Source organism: Astatotilapia calliptera, chromosome 19 (assembly GCF_900246225.1).
Source record: "Astatotilapia calliptera chromosome 19, fAstCal1.2, whole genome shotgun sequence".
Classification (NCBI taxonomy): Eukaryota; Metazoa; Chordata; class Actinopteri; order Cichliformes; family Cichlidae; genus Astatotilapia; species Astatotilapia calliptera.
This window is the reverse complement of record NC_039320.1, coordinates 18708291-18724933: the sequence shown is the minus strand read 5'-3', so window position 1 is coordinate 18724933 and position 16643 is coordinate 18708291. Positions and strand designations below refer to the sequence as shown.

General features: G+C 39.7%; 1 protein-coding gene and 1 gene segment (V, D, J or C); both read right to left on the bottom strand.

Moving 5' to 3' along the window:
• LOC113012022 (Ig kappa chain V region Mem5-like) overlaps nt 1–16643 on the bottom strand; it is an 86808-nt gene that overhangs the window by 24792 nt on the left and 45373 nt on the right. The window contains 1 exon segment of the V gene segment in view: nt 16209–16243. Within this exon segment, the coding sequence occupies nt 16209–16243 (35 nt within the window).
• On the bottom strand, nt 517–10405 carry tspan37 (tetraspanin 37). Of its 3 annotated transcripts, XM_026151973.1 has the most exons (8): nt 10257–10405; nt 9862–9942; nt 3713–3904; nt 3550–3624; nt 3325–3423; nt 2690–2842; nt 2504–2587; nt 517–1431 (listed from the first exon to the last, which is right to left on the bottom strand). In XM_026151973.1, exons 2-8 carry the CDS (start codon nt 9862–9864, stop codon nt 1354–1356), a joined length of 684 nt encoding a protein of 227 aa, XP_026007758.1. In that variant the 5' UTR covers nt 9865–9942; nt 10257–10405; the 3' UTR covers nt 517–1353. The 3 variants fall into 3 exon arrangements, with proteins under 3 accessions (XP_026007758.1, XP_026007759.1, XP_026007757.1); XM_026151974.1 differs by lacking the exons at nt 9862–9942; nt 10257–10405 and adding an exon at nt 5487–5727; XM_026151972.1 differs by lacking the exons at nt 9862–9942; nt 10257–10405 and adding an exon at nt 4990–5478.

The following is a 16643-nucleotide window of genomic DNA, read 5'->3' as shown; positions in this document are numbered from 1 at the left end:
TTTGCAGCAAAAAGTAAATTAGTAAGGAAAATCTATACAGTATTAAAAAAAAAATACATGACATTACATTCCTGTGTCAGGTGACCTCAATAGATCACATGATAGGATCTCACAGTGGTTCAGCCGAAACATCTGGTGGTAATGATCCACACCTTTTTTCACACCTTGGCTCACATGATGAGGCACTTGATAAATAGAAGAAGAAAGTGTACTTTATTGGTCCCCGTGGGGAAAATCCCTCTCTGCATTTAACCCATTCACTCAGTGAAGCAGTGGGCAGCCACTGGGCGCCCGGGGAGCAGTGTGTAGGGACGGTACCTTGCTCAGGGGTACCTCAGGGTAGTTGTTCAGGGGAATCGAACCCCCGACCTTCCGATCATGGGGCCACCACTCTACCTACTGAGCTATCCCTGCCCTTAAATAAGGGATAACCAAGCTTCTTTGATCAGAGGGCATTATTGTTAAAGGCACGTCTATATAAAATAGAAAATAAAATAATAATTTGGCTTTCCAACAATGGCATCATTAGGTTTATTTTTCATCTACATCAAATGGACAAACCCCAGGTTTTGGCAAAGGGTGAATATTTCTCTGGGTCTTAAGGAAAACGAAAAATAGTTTGTTGGTTGACTTGTTGAAAAATATTATTATATCTTAAAAGTCCATGTCACAATTTAGTGACCATAGGGATAGGGATCACATGTGAATATCAGTGCAGAGAAGCTTAAATTGCTAAATGCAATGTAAAGTATACAATTAGTTTCCACTTCATTTATTTATATTTCTTTTATAAAGTAATTCTGTATGCACCACTTTCAGTCTAATAACAAAACATTATTACACAGGCAGTGATGGAATTCTCCACATACAGTAATGCACTGACAATCAAGATACAAACTTACCACAATTCAACCACACACACTCAACACAAATATTGCTTGAGAGAGCTATAGCAGAAATGTGCCAGCTCTCTGTAGGCCAAAAAAAGTCTGACAGTAACTCATATTGATCAAACCTAATTTAGGATATATCTCTAAGCCCTTTGCCCCATCTTTGCCTACATTTTGTCAGGCCAGAAGTCCACACAGGCCAGTTCTGCAGTATGTTTACATAATTACATAAGTTCTTTAGGGATTATTAAAGTATTCTGATTCTAATGTTTATTGCAAAAAACTGTCAGTCTTTTGGTGACAGACAATCCAGTGATAACAATAGACATCTGTACATGTATTACACAAAACGACTTTCTCCAGTTTTACATGTTTCATAGTGTACCGGCAAATGACTCAATAGTTTTGACATTTGAACTATATCTATTCAAAGTGTAGTGATCTTCCATCCATTAGAGCATCTTTAGTTTTTCTCCAGTACTTGGTACCTCGTAGATCTATTTGTTCTCATGAGCTGTTTCACCATCACAAACAACCCAATCTGCAGGAGAAGAAAGAAAAAGAGCAGGATTTTGGTTATTGGCAAATAATCACCTTCTGCAGCCTGTGTTAAACATGTGTAAGAATTTATGATTAAAAGCTCAATCTAACACCACTAAATGAAGTAAAACCATTGATAAATTGCATGATGCAGAAGATGTTTAGGTGGATTCATCATTGTAACAGATGAGCTTTTATGTTGTTAACCACCTTAGTTAACATGTGTGATGTAGAGAAAATGGAGTGTGAAAAGTTTAAATATTCATTAAAATGTGACACATTTTAAAGATTTTAATAAAAAACTATCAAATTATTGTTCATGTTTTTAACGACTGCTTTAAACAACATTTTTATTTTGCCAATGGAATAAATAACACTATATGTCAAATGGACTTCCACACAGGCAGTGATAATGGTGCGCAGTGAAATGTTATTTCCAATGTCACAAGCTTAGGACCTGAAAGTTGTTGAGCTTTACTCGGCATCCAGCTGGCAGCACATCTTTGTAAACAGTCCTTAATGTTAAAAGGTTGCTACTAATTGAGTTGGATTTTAGATTTTTTTGTTTGACAAAATAGGTCAATTCAATATGTCAGTCCAGGCTTTGGAAATTTTGTTGTGCATTTGTCTATTTTCTGACATCATACTGGTTATTAATCTCTTTTTCTCTTCCAAGGCATGTGGAAGAAAGATGGCCACCCTTCCCTGAGCCTGGCCTGCTGGAGGTTTCTTCCTGTTAAAAGGGAGTCTTTCCTTCCCACTGTCGCCAAAGTACTTGCTCATAGGGGGTCATATGATTGTTCGGTTTTTCTCTGTATGTATTATTATAGTGTCTCCCTTACAATATAAACCACCTTGAGGTGACTGTTGTTGTGATTTGGCGCTGTATAAATAAAATTGAATTTACATATTAGATATTGTGCTAAATATTTGGCCAAACTAAAATTAAAGATAAGATTAAAGCTTGCTCTCATGATAACAGTCTCCCAGTGTTTCATTTTTCTTTCAGGTGTGCATTTTATATGCAATGTATACACAATATGCAGTTCAGAAATGTTTAAAGTCTTTCAAACCTCCACCACATAAACTAATAGGGAGCTCCACATGTCCATTTTCAGCGCAAACTGTATGACCTTCGACAGCTCCTCTTGGCAGCCCTGAAAGATTGAGTCAATGAACAAGAAAATCAGAGAATCATATGGGTCTAATCAAACCTTCATGAAGAAGCTTGATGAATTTATCAGGATGCACATGTCTACCTGTGTGTAAATTTGCCATGGCTGGTAAACAGTGCCATTACAAGTGGGGAAAGTAACGTTGCAGCAACTGTAAGGAAACCTGAGCCCTCCACTTTTATTAAACCAGGTGGTTTCCAGCCAGTCCGTGTAGTTCTTCACACCACAACATTTGAGCTAACGGAGACCAAAAAAAATCACCACAAGTTAGTAAAAGACAGTGGAAACTGTCAAAATGTACATATATTATATTTGATTGACATGAGTATGAACAGGATTTGTTTTTTATTAGAATTTCTTAATATATCATGTATTATATCTGACCATAATACATTTGTCCATGTATTATGGACAACTTACTTTAAGCCTGATTTTTCTGGATGAGGTAAAGCAGATCAGGGCTGAAAATTATAGCACTTTATAGGCATCTTATGGGACGCTTTCAGTCAATACCTAAATATCCTCTTGAGTGAAAATTTCCATTAAGGAAAGATTATATATTTTGATTTTTAAAACATCATCTATTTAGAAGATATAGCTGTTGTTTTAGTATTACTGCTGCACAAGCTACACAAGTTTTACAACAACAACAACAACAACAAAAAAAAGCTTTTGTAGGGATTCATAGTCATGTCCATTTGACATATTAAAGTACAAACCTCCTCTTGCATAGCATCCACAGATCGAGAATTGGAGTCCTCGCTGCTGCCGGTGTAGTTCTCAAACACTCCACTGAAGGGAGCCATCTCTGTATCCAGCTAAAGAAAAAGTTGGAAGAGACAAGGAGCAAAAACACATATGCCTCTTTATCCCAAGAATAATCTTCTTTTATCATGAAAGCACAATTGTCCAATGCTTATTAATTTTTAAGTAATCTTACATACCGTCACTGAGTGGAAATAAGCCAGTGCTGAAGCCGTACTTTTCACACAAAAGACCACAACTAGGAGGTAAACAAACTGGAGAAGAAAACACTTTTTTATGTAAACTCCAAACACTACATACACATAGAGATAATCACAGTCACAAACAGACTGACAGCCTCACCAGTCCCTGTAGACAGATGGAATCCTTGAGGCTCACCCAGGAGCCGAGGCATCCGGTGACCAATAGCAACGCAGCACTAGTGACTATGACCAAAACTGTCAGGGTCATGTAGGACTCTGAAAAAAAGCGGCTATTCTCTCCATACTTTATCAGCAGGTAAACTCCATTCAGCCACACCAGTATCCCCACTGCCTGATAAATTAGAATAAGAAATTATAAAAGTTATATTTACACATGCTATATACAGCTTCATGGGTTATCACCACAGATAACCACACATCTTTTCTTTATGACAATAACTTAGTAAGAGGTCTCCTGTTTTGCCAAGCCATCTTTGCTAAGCTCAATATCTGCCAACTCTTCTGGTTTCATCGTACACACAACAACGTGTCCAAAGAGAATAACTCTTTCTTTTACAAGATACTTTGTTCAAACCTATTTTCACCTGGAAGCTTTCTAACCTAGCAGCTACAGAAGTGTTACTACACCAGTTGGGCTACATGCCTCACATCATAGTTCTTGGAATTCAGCTGGCAACCTTCCACCCACTGATGCATTGCTGTTGGCTTACCCTAGCTGTTATAACTGTGCGTTAATTTAATTCAACACTGTTTCAAGAAAATCACAGAGGTATGATCAAATTTAAAAAATAACTCACAGCAGTTATACATGTTCCTTATTCTTTTGTCCAGGAAATTCAGAGGAAAATTCAAATATGAATGGCTTAAAATGAATTATTTGAAGAACGAGGAGAGCATTGGTTCTTTCTACTGTTCTCAGGTGTGTAGCTTGTTTTTTATGTTACTAACTTTGTTAAAAAACTCATACAGTTACCACAGAACTAATCATAGGTTTGCACTGTGTAACAATAAAATAAAATAAAATAAAATAAAGGGAAGTAAACATGGACTGTTAAAATGTACAAATACGTTTTTTAACAGGCATGATTATAAAAAGAAATATAATAATAAATCTTCCACTCTCCCTTACTCTGATTTTTCTGTAGTTCCTGTTTCTCACATGACCTTCTCTGTCGCGTGACATGTGACTCGGCACTAAGGTTTACATGTAAAATCGCAAACAACATCTTTTATATCAGTAGCTTTTTTTTTTTAAATACTGTATTTACTATTTTAAACAGAAGAAAGAATCAACACTTGGCAAAAGTAAAAACCCCATTAATCACCCTAATAAAGTTAATTTTGGTAATATGATTGGAAGGAGAATACAAGATAATACAGTAAAAACTGTAGCAAGGCTGAAAAAGTCTCACCTACCAACATTAGTTGAGAAGTCAACTGAAGTACTGTTTTTAAACAGTTTGTTCTCGGATCACTCATTTTCAGAGTAGCCTATATAAGCCGAGAGAAGAGAGCGCGCAATAATCGACGCCAGGTGCGGATGCGTTAAAGCAAAGATGACATAATGATAAATGAATCGCGAAGCCTCTGTGGGTCTATGCAAAGTAAGGACAATCTATCTGATAAAACGACGTGCGCCTGGAAGCACCTTAGTTAGAACGTAGACTAGTTAAACTTCCCTTCCGCACTGACCAAAGATCAACTTCCCGTAAGAACGCGGAAACCTCTTTATTGTAAAAACGTAATAGAAGCTCCACTAAGCCTCCAGCAAATATCTTGTGGTTGTTTAACTTATGGTGGAATCACCAGTTCAGTCACATACTCCAAGTAAGAAATCCTGCACAAGACCTCACACGCTGTGCATTTGCTTTTGTAACGCTTGGTGTATTTCACCTCCGTATATCTGCACTCACCTGTGTCGCAAATGGAAAACGTTACTTTTTCGAGCAGACCCCTACCTTCCCTTTGCAATCCTAGTTTACGTCAACACTGCCCTCTTGTGAATTTAAGCGAAATTACGACCAAGTGAGAGTTATTTTTTGATTGTGCCACAGTGCACGATCAGTGATTGGTGAGTAGGTCTAACTCAAACAACTAGTAAAAATTGTAAAAGTATTTTTTACAGCTACAAATGCAGGCATATTCTGCAAACATTTCCTCGAGTTTAAAAAGTAAAAGCAATATTGTGTTTTCTGTCAACACCACCCTGGATTGGAAAAGAAAATAGATGCACTTGTATCTGCATACAATTTCATTTTATGCACTTACATTTTTGCCTCAAATTTGTAAAATTAAATTTTGACTGAACATTGTGATGAATGATGATGCACTATGTCTTTATTTAACGCCAAAAATATGCTTATATCTGCAAGACTAACATAGTGCCTGCAAATTTATGAATTTATATGAGCGCTAATCTGAGTTTTTGGTGATGAAATTATTTTCTGTGTTTAAAGTATTTCTGATCTATTAAACAGTTGTAAGTCAGAGTGTGAATGAGGATGGTGATGGGAGTCATGGTGGAACTGCTGGAACATGTTGGACATACTTTTAGCATGATCAGCAATCTTACAGGTCATGTTACATTGTAAACGTAACATGACCTTTAATATTATTATTACTATTACTATTATCATTATTATATTTAAACAGCCACCTTTGTCAGGAAATGTGAACAGAACATAACTTGGTGTAAGAATTTTTAAAATCCCTATTTCAAAATTCAGACAAAATTCATGTAATACAATCAATCAACCTAAATCTGTAATTAATACTTAGTGAGGTTACAGTCAGCAAAACACTCTCCAGTATCTACAGCCTGTATATCACTGATGATTAAAGATGAACTTTTCTTAAACTGGTAAAACTGGCAATCATTCAAAACAAAACCCATACAGTCAAACCAATATCGTGTTTGCACGAGAGAAAATTTGTGTGTGAAATGCAAAGTGAAATAATTATTCAGCTTTGTTACATTAGTGACCTGATGAACCTGTTAAAAACCAAAATCACAGAAAAATGAGTTAAACATGATCAGCCTGTCTCTAGTAATCGGCTCACACAGGCCTTCAAGCTGGCAGTAGTTAAACAGTTACTTAAAAAGCCTTCTCTTGACCCAGCAGTCTTAGCTAATTAGTCTTAGCTTTCTTTCATCTCAAACATTCTTGAAAGAGTAGTTGTCAAACAGCTAACAGATCATCTGCAGAGGAATGGCTTATTTGAAGAGTTTCAGTCATGTTTCAGAGCTCATCACAGCACAGAAACAGAATCTGCTTATAGCCTCCAGTGTTGGGGAGTAACGGAATACATGTAACGGCAACGAAGAACAGAGGTAACCACGCACTAAATATACACACAAAAGTAACAAGAAAATGGCAGACAGGAGGGAGACACAGCTGAACCTAATTAGACAAGACAACAGTGATGCAAAACCCAAAACACTGAACACTGGACGTGCGTGTTTTAAAAGAGGTAAAAGAGAAAATACAAGACAGAAAGCCACAATTCCCAGAATAAAACTTAAAACAAAAACAGAAAACACTGGGTCGCAGTGTAACTGCTGAAGCTCTACTCTGAGCAGTGGTCAGGGTCAAGTGATGTTTCCAGTAACTCAGGTTATAATGTTTGGCTTTCTGAGTCAAGGTGAGAGTTTTTTTATTTGTTTGTTTTTAATTCTGTTTGTGCTGCTCATCTTTCTCTGATTTAACCTGATACATTTTCTGTTGTTTTTTCCTCAAGATTCACATCATTTTAGTCCTCATTTCAAAGTCATTTGCCAAAAGTTTTCTGACTCTGTTAAGCCAAGCCTGTAAGGGACTGTGACCGTCAGCACCACAGGGAGTTGCTGGACTTAGTACCTTTAGAAACCTGGACAGCCTCCCAAACTCAGGAACTCCATCTTGACTCCAAGGCAGTAGATCTGGTTCTCAGTACACCTTATCCACCAGTGATCTTCAGGCAGTAGATGCTGCAGATTATTACTGTGGGTTACCATGGTAGTAAAGTGTTTACACAATGATTCATGGCTGCATAAAAAATTTCTTCACTTTGGCTGAAGGCTGCGGGTGTAGAGTTTTCAACTGCAATGAGAATAACTAGTCTCTCTCTCTCTCTCTCTCTCTCTCTCTCTCTCTCTCTCTCTCTCTCTCTCTCTCTCTCTCTCTCTCACACACACACACACACACACACACACACACACACACACACACACACACACACACACACACACACACACACACACACAAACAGGTATTTGTTTGTAGGTTCTGTTTTGAATGCTTGCTGCGCTTCACTGATCCTAAACCAGTTTAAGAAGAACCAGCGGGAAACATCTGTGCAGAGTCTCTGACAGTGAGATTTTTCATAATGATGATGATGTTACTGACTTCACTGCTGATCACAATCATGCTCAGACTTCAAGGTGATGAGTGATGTGGTTCTGTTAGATTCTCTGTTATGTTGTACTTTACATCACACTGTCATTTTAACAAAGTAACATATTTTAATTTCCAGGATCAGATGCCAGTTCATCTGTGACTCAGTCTCCTGTGTTTAAAGCTGCTGCTTTGGGACAGACGGTCTCTCTGAGCTGTACAGCCAGTAAAGGAGTTGATGATGATCTCAGCTGGTATCTACAGAAACCTGGACAGCCTCCCAAACTGCTGTTTTACAAAATCAGCAGACGCCAATCTGGTACTCCGAGTCATTTCAGCAGCAGTGGATCTGAGCCTGAGTTCACTCTCACAATCAATGGAGTTCAGGCTGCAGATGCAGGAGTGATACAGAGTCGTACAAAAACCTCCCTCAGTTACTATTTGCAGTGTTGCAGCTGTGAGCTTCTGATACAGACTCTGACATGCATCATTGGTTCACTGAGTCCACTTTCAGAGGTGGAAACTAAAATATGTATTCATTCCTGATCACATCATTAAGAAGATTTTAAATTAAGTAACACTGTTTAGAATCTGCAACATATTATGCTTATCTCACTACATTTTGTATTACTTCTAATTTGCTGTGCATAATAAGGTAATATGAAAATAATTTTGTTTATACAGTACATTTTAAATCACAAAGTTATAGGGTGCTTCACATTTTAAATAAAATCAACTTATAAGAAATACTTTTTTATATCACAGCATACATAAATACATATTTAAAACTAATTGGTGACAACAAAGGTCAAAATTAAACCGCCACATGATCGGGATAACGAAAACGAGCAAAAATTGCAGAAAAATGTATTTGGTTAATTTTATTAATTTGATTAGTAAAATTTTAATATTAATTCTACAGTTTGCCAGAAGGCCACGAAGGGAAGCAAGAGAACATGTGTTGTTCTTTGATGATACTTTGAGTCAGATTTTTGCAGTATTAATTCCTTGAGAAAACCAGACTGGATGGGCTTAGAGGCTCAAAATTCAAGTCTTAGTCAAAAAACTTGCACAGAAAATTTATCTAGTCATCAAAACCAAATATTGAACCCAGACCCTGTACACAGTTTTTAACTTAATCAGCTACTTTGATTTGAACTTAACAATGATTGCATTCCATGAACATGTTGTTTGTATTTGTTTTTTCAGTTTCCTACCAGAGGGTTGGAATCAGGTGTTAAAGTTGGATTTGGGAGGTTGAAAGTTCAGCTGTAGCAGGGCAGCAGCGACTTTACATTTTGCAACATATAAGACCATATTACATTCGTGATGGAAAATTTTCCAACTCTTCACCAGTATAAAGCTGGATTTTAGTTGGTATCTTTATCTTTTGTTTCAAAGGTCAACAGCAATCGCTGACTTTGCACACAAATAAGCCTTTAAAAGCTTCTCCCCAAGAACAAAACAAAAGTGATTTTTCTTAAGCTGTGATTTTATTTTGTGATTTTTCCTTTTATTACACCCTTTTTTAAAGTCGACATGGATAATATTAGCTGATAAACTTAGCATGCACATCATTAGAAAGTCAAATGTTTGCAGAAATATCGCAACAGCAGAAACAGCTGGCAGTAGTTAAACAGTTACTTAAAAAGCCTTCTCTTGACCCAGCAGTCTTAGCTAATTAGTCTTAGCTTTCTTTCATCTCAAACATTCTTGAAAGAGTAGTTGTCAAACATCTAACAGATCATCTGCAGAGGAATGGCTTATTTGAAGAGTTTCAGTCATGTTTCAGAGCTCATCACAGCACAGAAACAGAATCTGCTTATAGCCTCCAGTGTTGGGGAGTAATGCAATACATGTACCGGCGTCACGTATTTAATACAAAATATGAGTAAATGTATTTTGTTACAGTTACCATTTAAATAGGTGTCCCTCACGCCAACCGGTCACGGCAGATGGCTTTGGTGTTATTTTTGTGCCTCTATTCTGTGCGAACCTAAAGAAAATTTGCAAGATCAAATGTTGCATTTTGAGGAGAAAATTATTTTGAGTGAAGAAAAGTTTAATTTAAGCAAACAAGATTCATTGTTGCTCAGTTGTTGGCTTTTGCTCTTGCTCAGATCTCTGCTCTGTGTGCTCACAGACATCTGCAGACCTGCTCTCACACATAATAACAGCCCTTCTGAGCGAGAGGGGCTGTTATTATGTGTGTATATGGATAATAGCAAAACTGAAATACATTTCTTGCATGTAGCAATGAATTTTGTCTGCTCAAATTAAACAAATACACTGACACAGAGATGCACTCACCCCCCTCCCAAAGCCTCCCAACGCCTCCCAATGACTCCCAGTGCTTACTCCAAACCAAAGTAGGCAGGCTAATATGTCCAGCGCCGGAACACTGGCAGCAAGACCAAACTGCTGTCCACATGGGTTAACTCTTGCCCAGCCCCCCACGCCTTTGCAAGTCATGTGAATTTATGTTGCAAACAATTTCCCTAGGGACAAATTAATTATTAACAATCAATCAATCAATCAATCAATCAATCAATCAATCAATCAATCAATCAATCAAAACTCCCTCAGCATGTCTGTTATTAAAACAAGTTTACTGATTGAAACAGTTGCACTTTTTTATTTACGTACATAAACTAATAAACTATAATGCATTCTAATGATTTACTAATGAAAAAATACTCTATGAACTATACAATGCTGATAGAAACTATAACGTTGAATATATCATTTTCTGTATTTAAAAAATTTATTGCTGTGATAGAAATATGAGGTTTGATGGAGCATTTGTAATTAATAAAGTTTTGTGAAATTTCCACAAAGTTGTTTTTCTTAAGCTGTGATTTTACTTTGTGATTTCAACTTTTTTTACAGCATTGTTTTAAAGCACAACATGGATAATATTCGCTGATAAAATTGCACATCAATAATGAGTCAAACATTTACAGGGTTATTGCAACAAATGCAACATGTAACTTCATCAAACTATAAAACACATCAGATGCCAACAGGAAGTGTTGGTGAAGCTCTACTCTGAGCAGTGGTCAGGGTCCAGTGATGTTTCCAGTAACTCTGATTATAATGTTTGACTTTCTGAGTCAGGGTGAGAGACTTTTTACTTGTTTGTTTTTAATTCAGTTTGTGCTGTTAATGTTTCTCTGATTTAACCTGATACATTTTCTGTTGTTTTTTCCTCAAGATTCACATCATTTTAGTTCTCATTTCAAAGTTTTTTGCCAATAGTTTTCTGACTCTGTTAAGCCAAGTCTGTCAGGCACTGTGACCATTAGTGCCACAAGGAGTTGCTGGACTTAGTTACTACCTTCAGAAACCTGGACAGCCCCCCAAACGGCTGTTTCTCAAAATCAGCAGACGCCAGTCTGATACTCCGAGTCATTTCAGCAGCAGTGGATCTGAGCCTGAGTTCACTTTGACAATCAATGGAGTTCAGGCTGCAGATGCAGGAGATTACTACTGTACGGGAGCATATACAGGCCCAGAGTTCACACAGTGATACAGAGTCGTACAAAAGCCTCCCTCAGTTACTATTTGCAGTGTTGCAGCTGTGAGCTTCTGATACAGACTCTGACATGCATCACTGGTTCACTGAGTCCACTTTCAGAGGTGGAAACTAAAATATGTATTCATTCCTGATCACATCATTAAGAAGATTTTAAATTAAGTAACACTGTTTAGAATCTGCAACATATTATGCTTATCTCACTACATTTTGTATTACTTCTAATTTGCTGTGGATAATAAGGTAATATGAAAATAATTTTGTTTATGCAGTACATTTTAAATCACAAAGTTATAGGGTGCTTCACATTTTAAATAAAATCAAATTATAAGAAATACTTTTTTATATCACAGCATACATAAATACATATTTAAAACTAATTGGTGACAACAAGGTCAAAATTAAACCGCCACATGATCGGGATAACGAAAACTAGCAAAAATTGCAGAAAAATGTATTTGGTTAATTTTATTAATTTGATTAGTAAAATTTTAATATTAATTCTACAGTTTGCCAGAAGGCCACACAGGGAGGCAAGAGAACATGTGTTGTTCTTTGATGATACTTTGAGTCAGATTTTTGCAGTATTAATTCCTTGAAAAAACCAGACTGGATGGGCTTAGAGGCTCAAAATTCAAGTCTTAGTCAAAAAACTTGCACAGAAAATATGTCTAGTAATCAGAACCCAATACTGAACCCAGACCCTGTACACAGTTTTTAACTTAAATAAAATTAATCTACTTTGATTTGAACTAAACAATGATAGTGCTTCATGCATGAAAATGTTTTATCAGTTTCCTACCACAGGGTTGGAATTAGGTGTTAAAGTTTTATTTGGGAGGTGGGAAGTTCAGCTTTAGTGGGGCAGCAGAGACTCAGCTACATTTTGCAATAAGACAAAGTTCCATTCATGATGGCTATTTTCCAACTCTTCACTAGTATAAAGCTGGATTTTAGTTGGTATCTTTATTTCTTGTTTCAAAGGTCAACAGCAATCGCTGACTTTGCACACAAATAAGCTTTTAAAAGCTTCTCCCCAAGAGCAAAACAAAAGTGGTTTTTCTTAAGCCGTGATTTTATTTTGTGATTTTTACTTTTCTTTACACAATGGTTTTAAAAAACAACATGGACAATTTTAACTGATAAACTTAGCATGCACATCATTAGAAAGTCAAATGTTTGCAGAAATATCGCAACAGCAGAAACATGTAGCTTCATCAAAATATAAAACACATCATATGCAGACAGGAAGTGTTGCTGAAGCTCTACTCTGAGCAGTGGTCAGGGTCCAGGGTTTGAGTGACGGGGCTCTGTCCACTCAGACTGGCCTCACAGCAGGGAAACACAGCCGGGGCAAATTAGAACTAACGAGACAAGGAAACGTAAACTGAACACACTAAGATGACACAGACTTTCAAAGTAAAGTAGGAAACACATAACAGTCACGCAAAAACAACACATTACCAACGCCAAATCGTAACATACCCGGAGGAGCACCTAGACACTCAAATCCCCACACAATTACGGCCACAGTCGTAACACCCCCTTACCCAAGAATTAACATTAACCCCAAAATGTTTAATTCAAGGAGACAGTGCTCTAGACAGGGTGTCAGCCAATACGTTAACCTTCCCTTTCTTGTAGCTGATCCCCAAGTTAAAATCTTGCAACAACAAGGACCAGCGCATAAGTCTTTGATTGGAGTTGCACATTCGGGAAAGGAACACCAGTGGGTTGTGACCGGTAAACACCTGCACAGGCAGCACACTTGACCCAGCATAGACCTAACATACCCCCCACCCAAAAAAACACAAACATGTAAAACATACAACCCCAACGAAAAAACGAAAAGTTCCATGTCCAGCCCATACGGCACCGGCCACCGTCCCGCAGGCGACGCTGAAGACTGGACGGGTCCTCCAGTGGAAACGGAAAACCGGAGCGGGCCCTCGGATCCTCCAGCGAAGACAAACGAAGCTGACGAAGGCTGGAGCGGTCCCTCGGACACTCCAGCGAAGGCGGATGAAGGCTGGAGCGGCCCCACGGACCCTCCAGCAGACGACGAAGGCTGGGGCGGTCCCTCGGATCCTCCAGCGAAGGCGGATGAAGGCTGGAGCGGTCCCACGGACCCTCCAGCAGACGACGAAGGCTGAGGCGGCCCCTCGGACCCCCCAGCGAAGGCAAATGAAAACTGAAGCGGTCCCACGGACCCTCCAGCGGAGGCAGATGAAACTGACGGAGGCTGGAGCGGTCCCCCTGACCCTCCAGCAGACGACGAAGGCTGAGGCGGTCCCTCGGACCCCCCCAGCGAAGGCAAATGAAGACTGAAGCGGTCCCACGGACCCTCCAGCGGAGGCAGATGAAGCTGATGGAGGCTGGAGCGGTCCCACTGACCCTCCAGCAGACGACGGAGGCCGGAGCGGTCCCACGGACCCTCCAGCGAAGGCGGATGAAGCGTGGAGCGGTCCCACCGACCCCCCAGCGAAGACAGACGGAGGCTGGAGCGGTCCTCGGACCCCACAGTGATTGGACGAGCCCCCATACCCAAAAATCAAACATGTAACCCCAAGTGAAATGTTTGATCAAAACCGGATGAAGGCTGGTGGAGGCTGGAGCGGTCCCACTGACCCTCCAGCAGAAGACGGATGAAGTCTGGAGCGGTCCCACGGACCCTCCAGCGAAGGCAGACGAGGGCTGGAGCGGTGCCCGGACCCTCCAGCGAAGACAAACGAAGCTGATGAAGGCTGGAGCGGTCCCACTGACCCTCCAGCGAAGGCAGATGAAGACTGGAGCGGTCCCTCGGACCCTCCAGCGAAGGCGAATGAAGGCTGGAGCGGTCCCTCGGACCCTCCAGCGAAGGCAGACGAAGGCTGGAGCGGTGCCTCGGACCCTCCAGCGAAGACAAACGAAGGCTGAAGCGGTCCCTCCAACGGACCCTCCAGCGAAGACGGACGAAGCTGATGAAGGCTGGAGCGGTCCCACCGACCCTCCAGCAGACGACGAAGGCTGGAGCGGTCCCACGGACCCTCCAGCGAAGGCGGATGAAGGCTGGAGCGGTCCCACGGACCCTCCAGCGAAGGCGGATGAAGGCTGGAGCGGTCCCACGGACCCTCCAGCGACGACAAAGGCTGGGGCGGTCCCACGGACCCTCCCCTCAGCGAAGGCAGACGAAGCTGATGAAGGCTGGAGCGGTCCCACTGACCCTCCAGCAGACGACGAAGGCTGGAGCGGTCCCTTGGACCCTCCAGCGAAGGCGGATGAAGGCTGGAGCGGTCCCACGGACCCTCCAGCGACGACAGACGGCTGAAGCGGTCCCTCCCTCGGACCCTCCAGCGACGGCGGACGGAGGCTGAAGCGGCCCTCGGACCCTCCAGCGATCCCGGACGAGCCCCCATATGTTACACCCCGGCCTAGGCAACCGGGGTGCAACGCAGGAAAATAAAAATAAGGAAAATAAAAATAAAGTAAAAACATCGACCACTATTTTCTTTAAAGCAAAATATGATATTTATTTACATCACAACACATGGCGCCAAACTATTTACAACGGGGGGGAAGAAGATCGCGACCATGACATACAGAAACACAGGGCTTAAATACATAGAAGGAGCAATCAGGGAATGGACCACAGGAGGGAAACACAGCCGGGGCAAATTAGAACTAACGAGACAAGGAAACGTAAACTGAACACACTAAGATGACACAGACTTTCAAAGTAAAGTAGGAAACACATAACAGTCACGCAAAAACAACACATTACCAACGCCAAATCGTAACATACCCGGAGGAGCACCTAGACACTCAAATCCCCACACAATTACGGCCACAGTCGTAACACAGCTCACTGAGCCCGCCTTCCTCCACTGGTCTGCAGAGAGGCTCAGGGTGCTGCTCCAGCTGTAGCGGCCGTCTGTCCCCAAGACCTCCAGGCTGGTTGAAACCCCTGAGGATGTGCTGGTGCTCCCCACCTTCCAGCCCAAATTCCAGTTTGAGGGGAAGCCCCCGGTGGCCAAACACACCACAGTGGCACTACTCTGTTTGTCTTCCTCTTTGGATGGAGGGAGGACAGTGAGCGTGGGTCTCACCACACCCGCTGGAGGAGAAAAAGTTGAAGATAACCGAAAAAAGAGATACAAATGTACAATCACAGGAATAAATATATATTTAGTAATTACTGATCAAACCTTTATTATTTCATAATGTGTTACAGTTAATAACTTGACCTTGTGATAATTTTCTTATTTGAAACTGACAAAGCTAAAGCACTCATGAGAATACAGTTAAAACTTCACATCTGTTTCTTTCACTTCCTTTAAACTTCATTTGAAATTGATCAACCATGAACAAAAACTTGATCTAAATATACTGAGAAAATTATTTTGGATTCTAACAGAACTCCACAAAACATAATTCAATATTTGTTTTTATTTTAAAATTCAGTGGTAAAAATACATTTCAAATCAAAGTGAAGTAAAACGTCACTATCACTGCTTTTAATATCTTAACAAGAGAATATTGAAAGAAGCAAAAATAACTAAAAGAACATTACAATTTGATGTTTTGTGTTATGTAAAAGACTAAATGAATATTAATTTAAGAAAAGTTCATTTCAAAATTGTGACAACTTAATAATAATCACTGAATTTGTTCAAAGTTCTGTTTTGTAGGTTAAAAATATGCTTAATAAATACTACATTTTTCAAAAATTACAAATTTCTGGTACTTACAGCCAACGATGAGTTTGGTTCCTCCACCAAAAGTCCTCCACAGTGATACAAACTCATTAAGTGGCCGTACAAAACCTCCTGCACTCTGAACAAACCTCTAACCACTGAAAATGAACCTTTTAATATAAAACATCACAGTACACCTGATTAAATGCATAAGATGATTTAACTTAAGTGACTTAAACTAATTTAATGAATTTAAATCTTAATTATCATAATTGTATCTTTAGTATTAAGAACTGAAAGACAAAACTTAATTTTCACATAAACCTAAACATACTTTTAAAACACACACAAACAAACAAACAAAAAACTGTTTAAAACAGCAAACAGAAAAACTTTTAAAAAATCATGAATTATGAGGCTATACTGAAGACAGTTTTACAGTTATATTGTATTTGTTGATACCAAAATCAAAAGGTAAGCATACAAACC

Bases quoted from the DNA above. Each gene is read 5' to 3' on its own strand.
- tspan37 (XM_026151972.1), bottom strand. From the start codon at position 5,052: ATGAGTGATCCGAGAACAAACTGTTTAAAAACAGTACTTCAGTTGACT. The intron at 3,905-4,989 runs GTAGGTGAGACT...CTAATTTATCAG, and splicing joins TGACTTCTCAACTAATGTTG to GCAGTGGGGATACTGGTGTG. The intron at 3,625-3,712 runs GTGAGGCTGTCA...TTTCTTCTCCAG, and splicing joins CCATCTGTCTACAGGGACTG to TTTGTTTACCTCCTAGTTGT.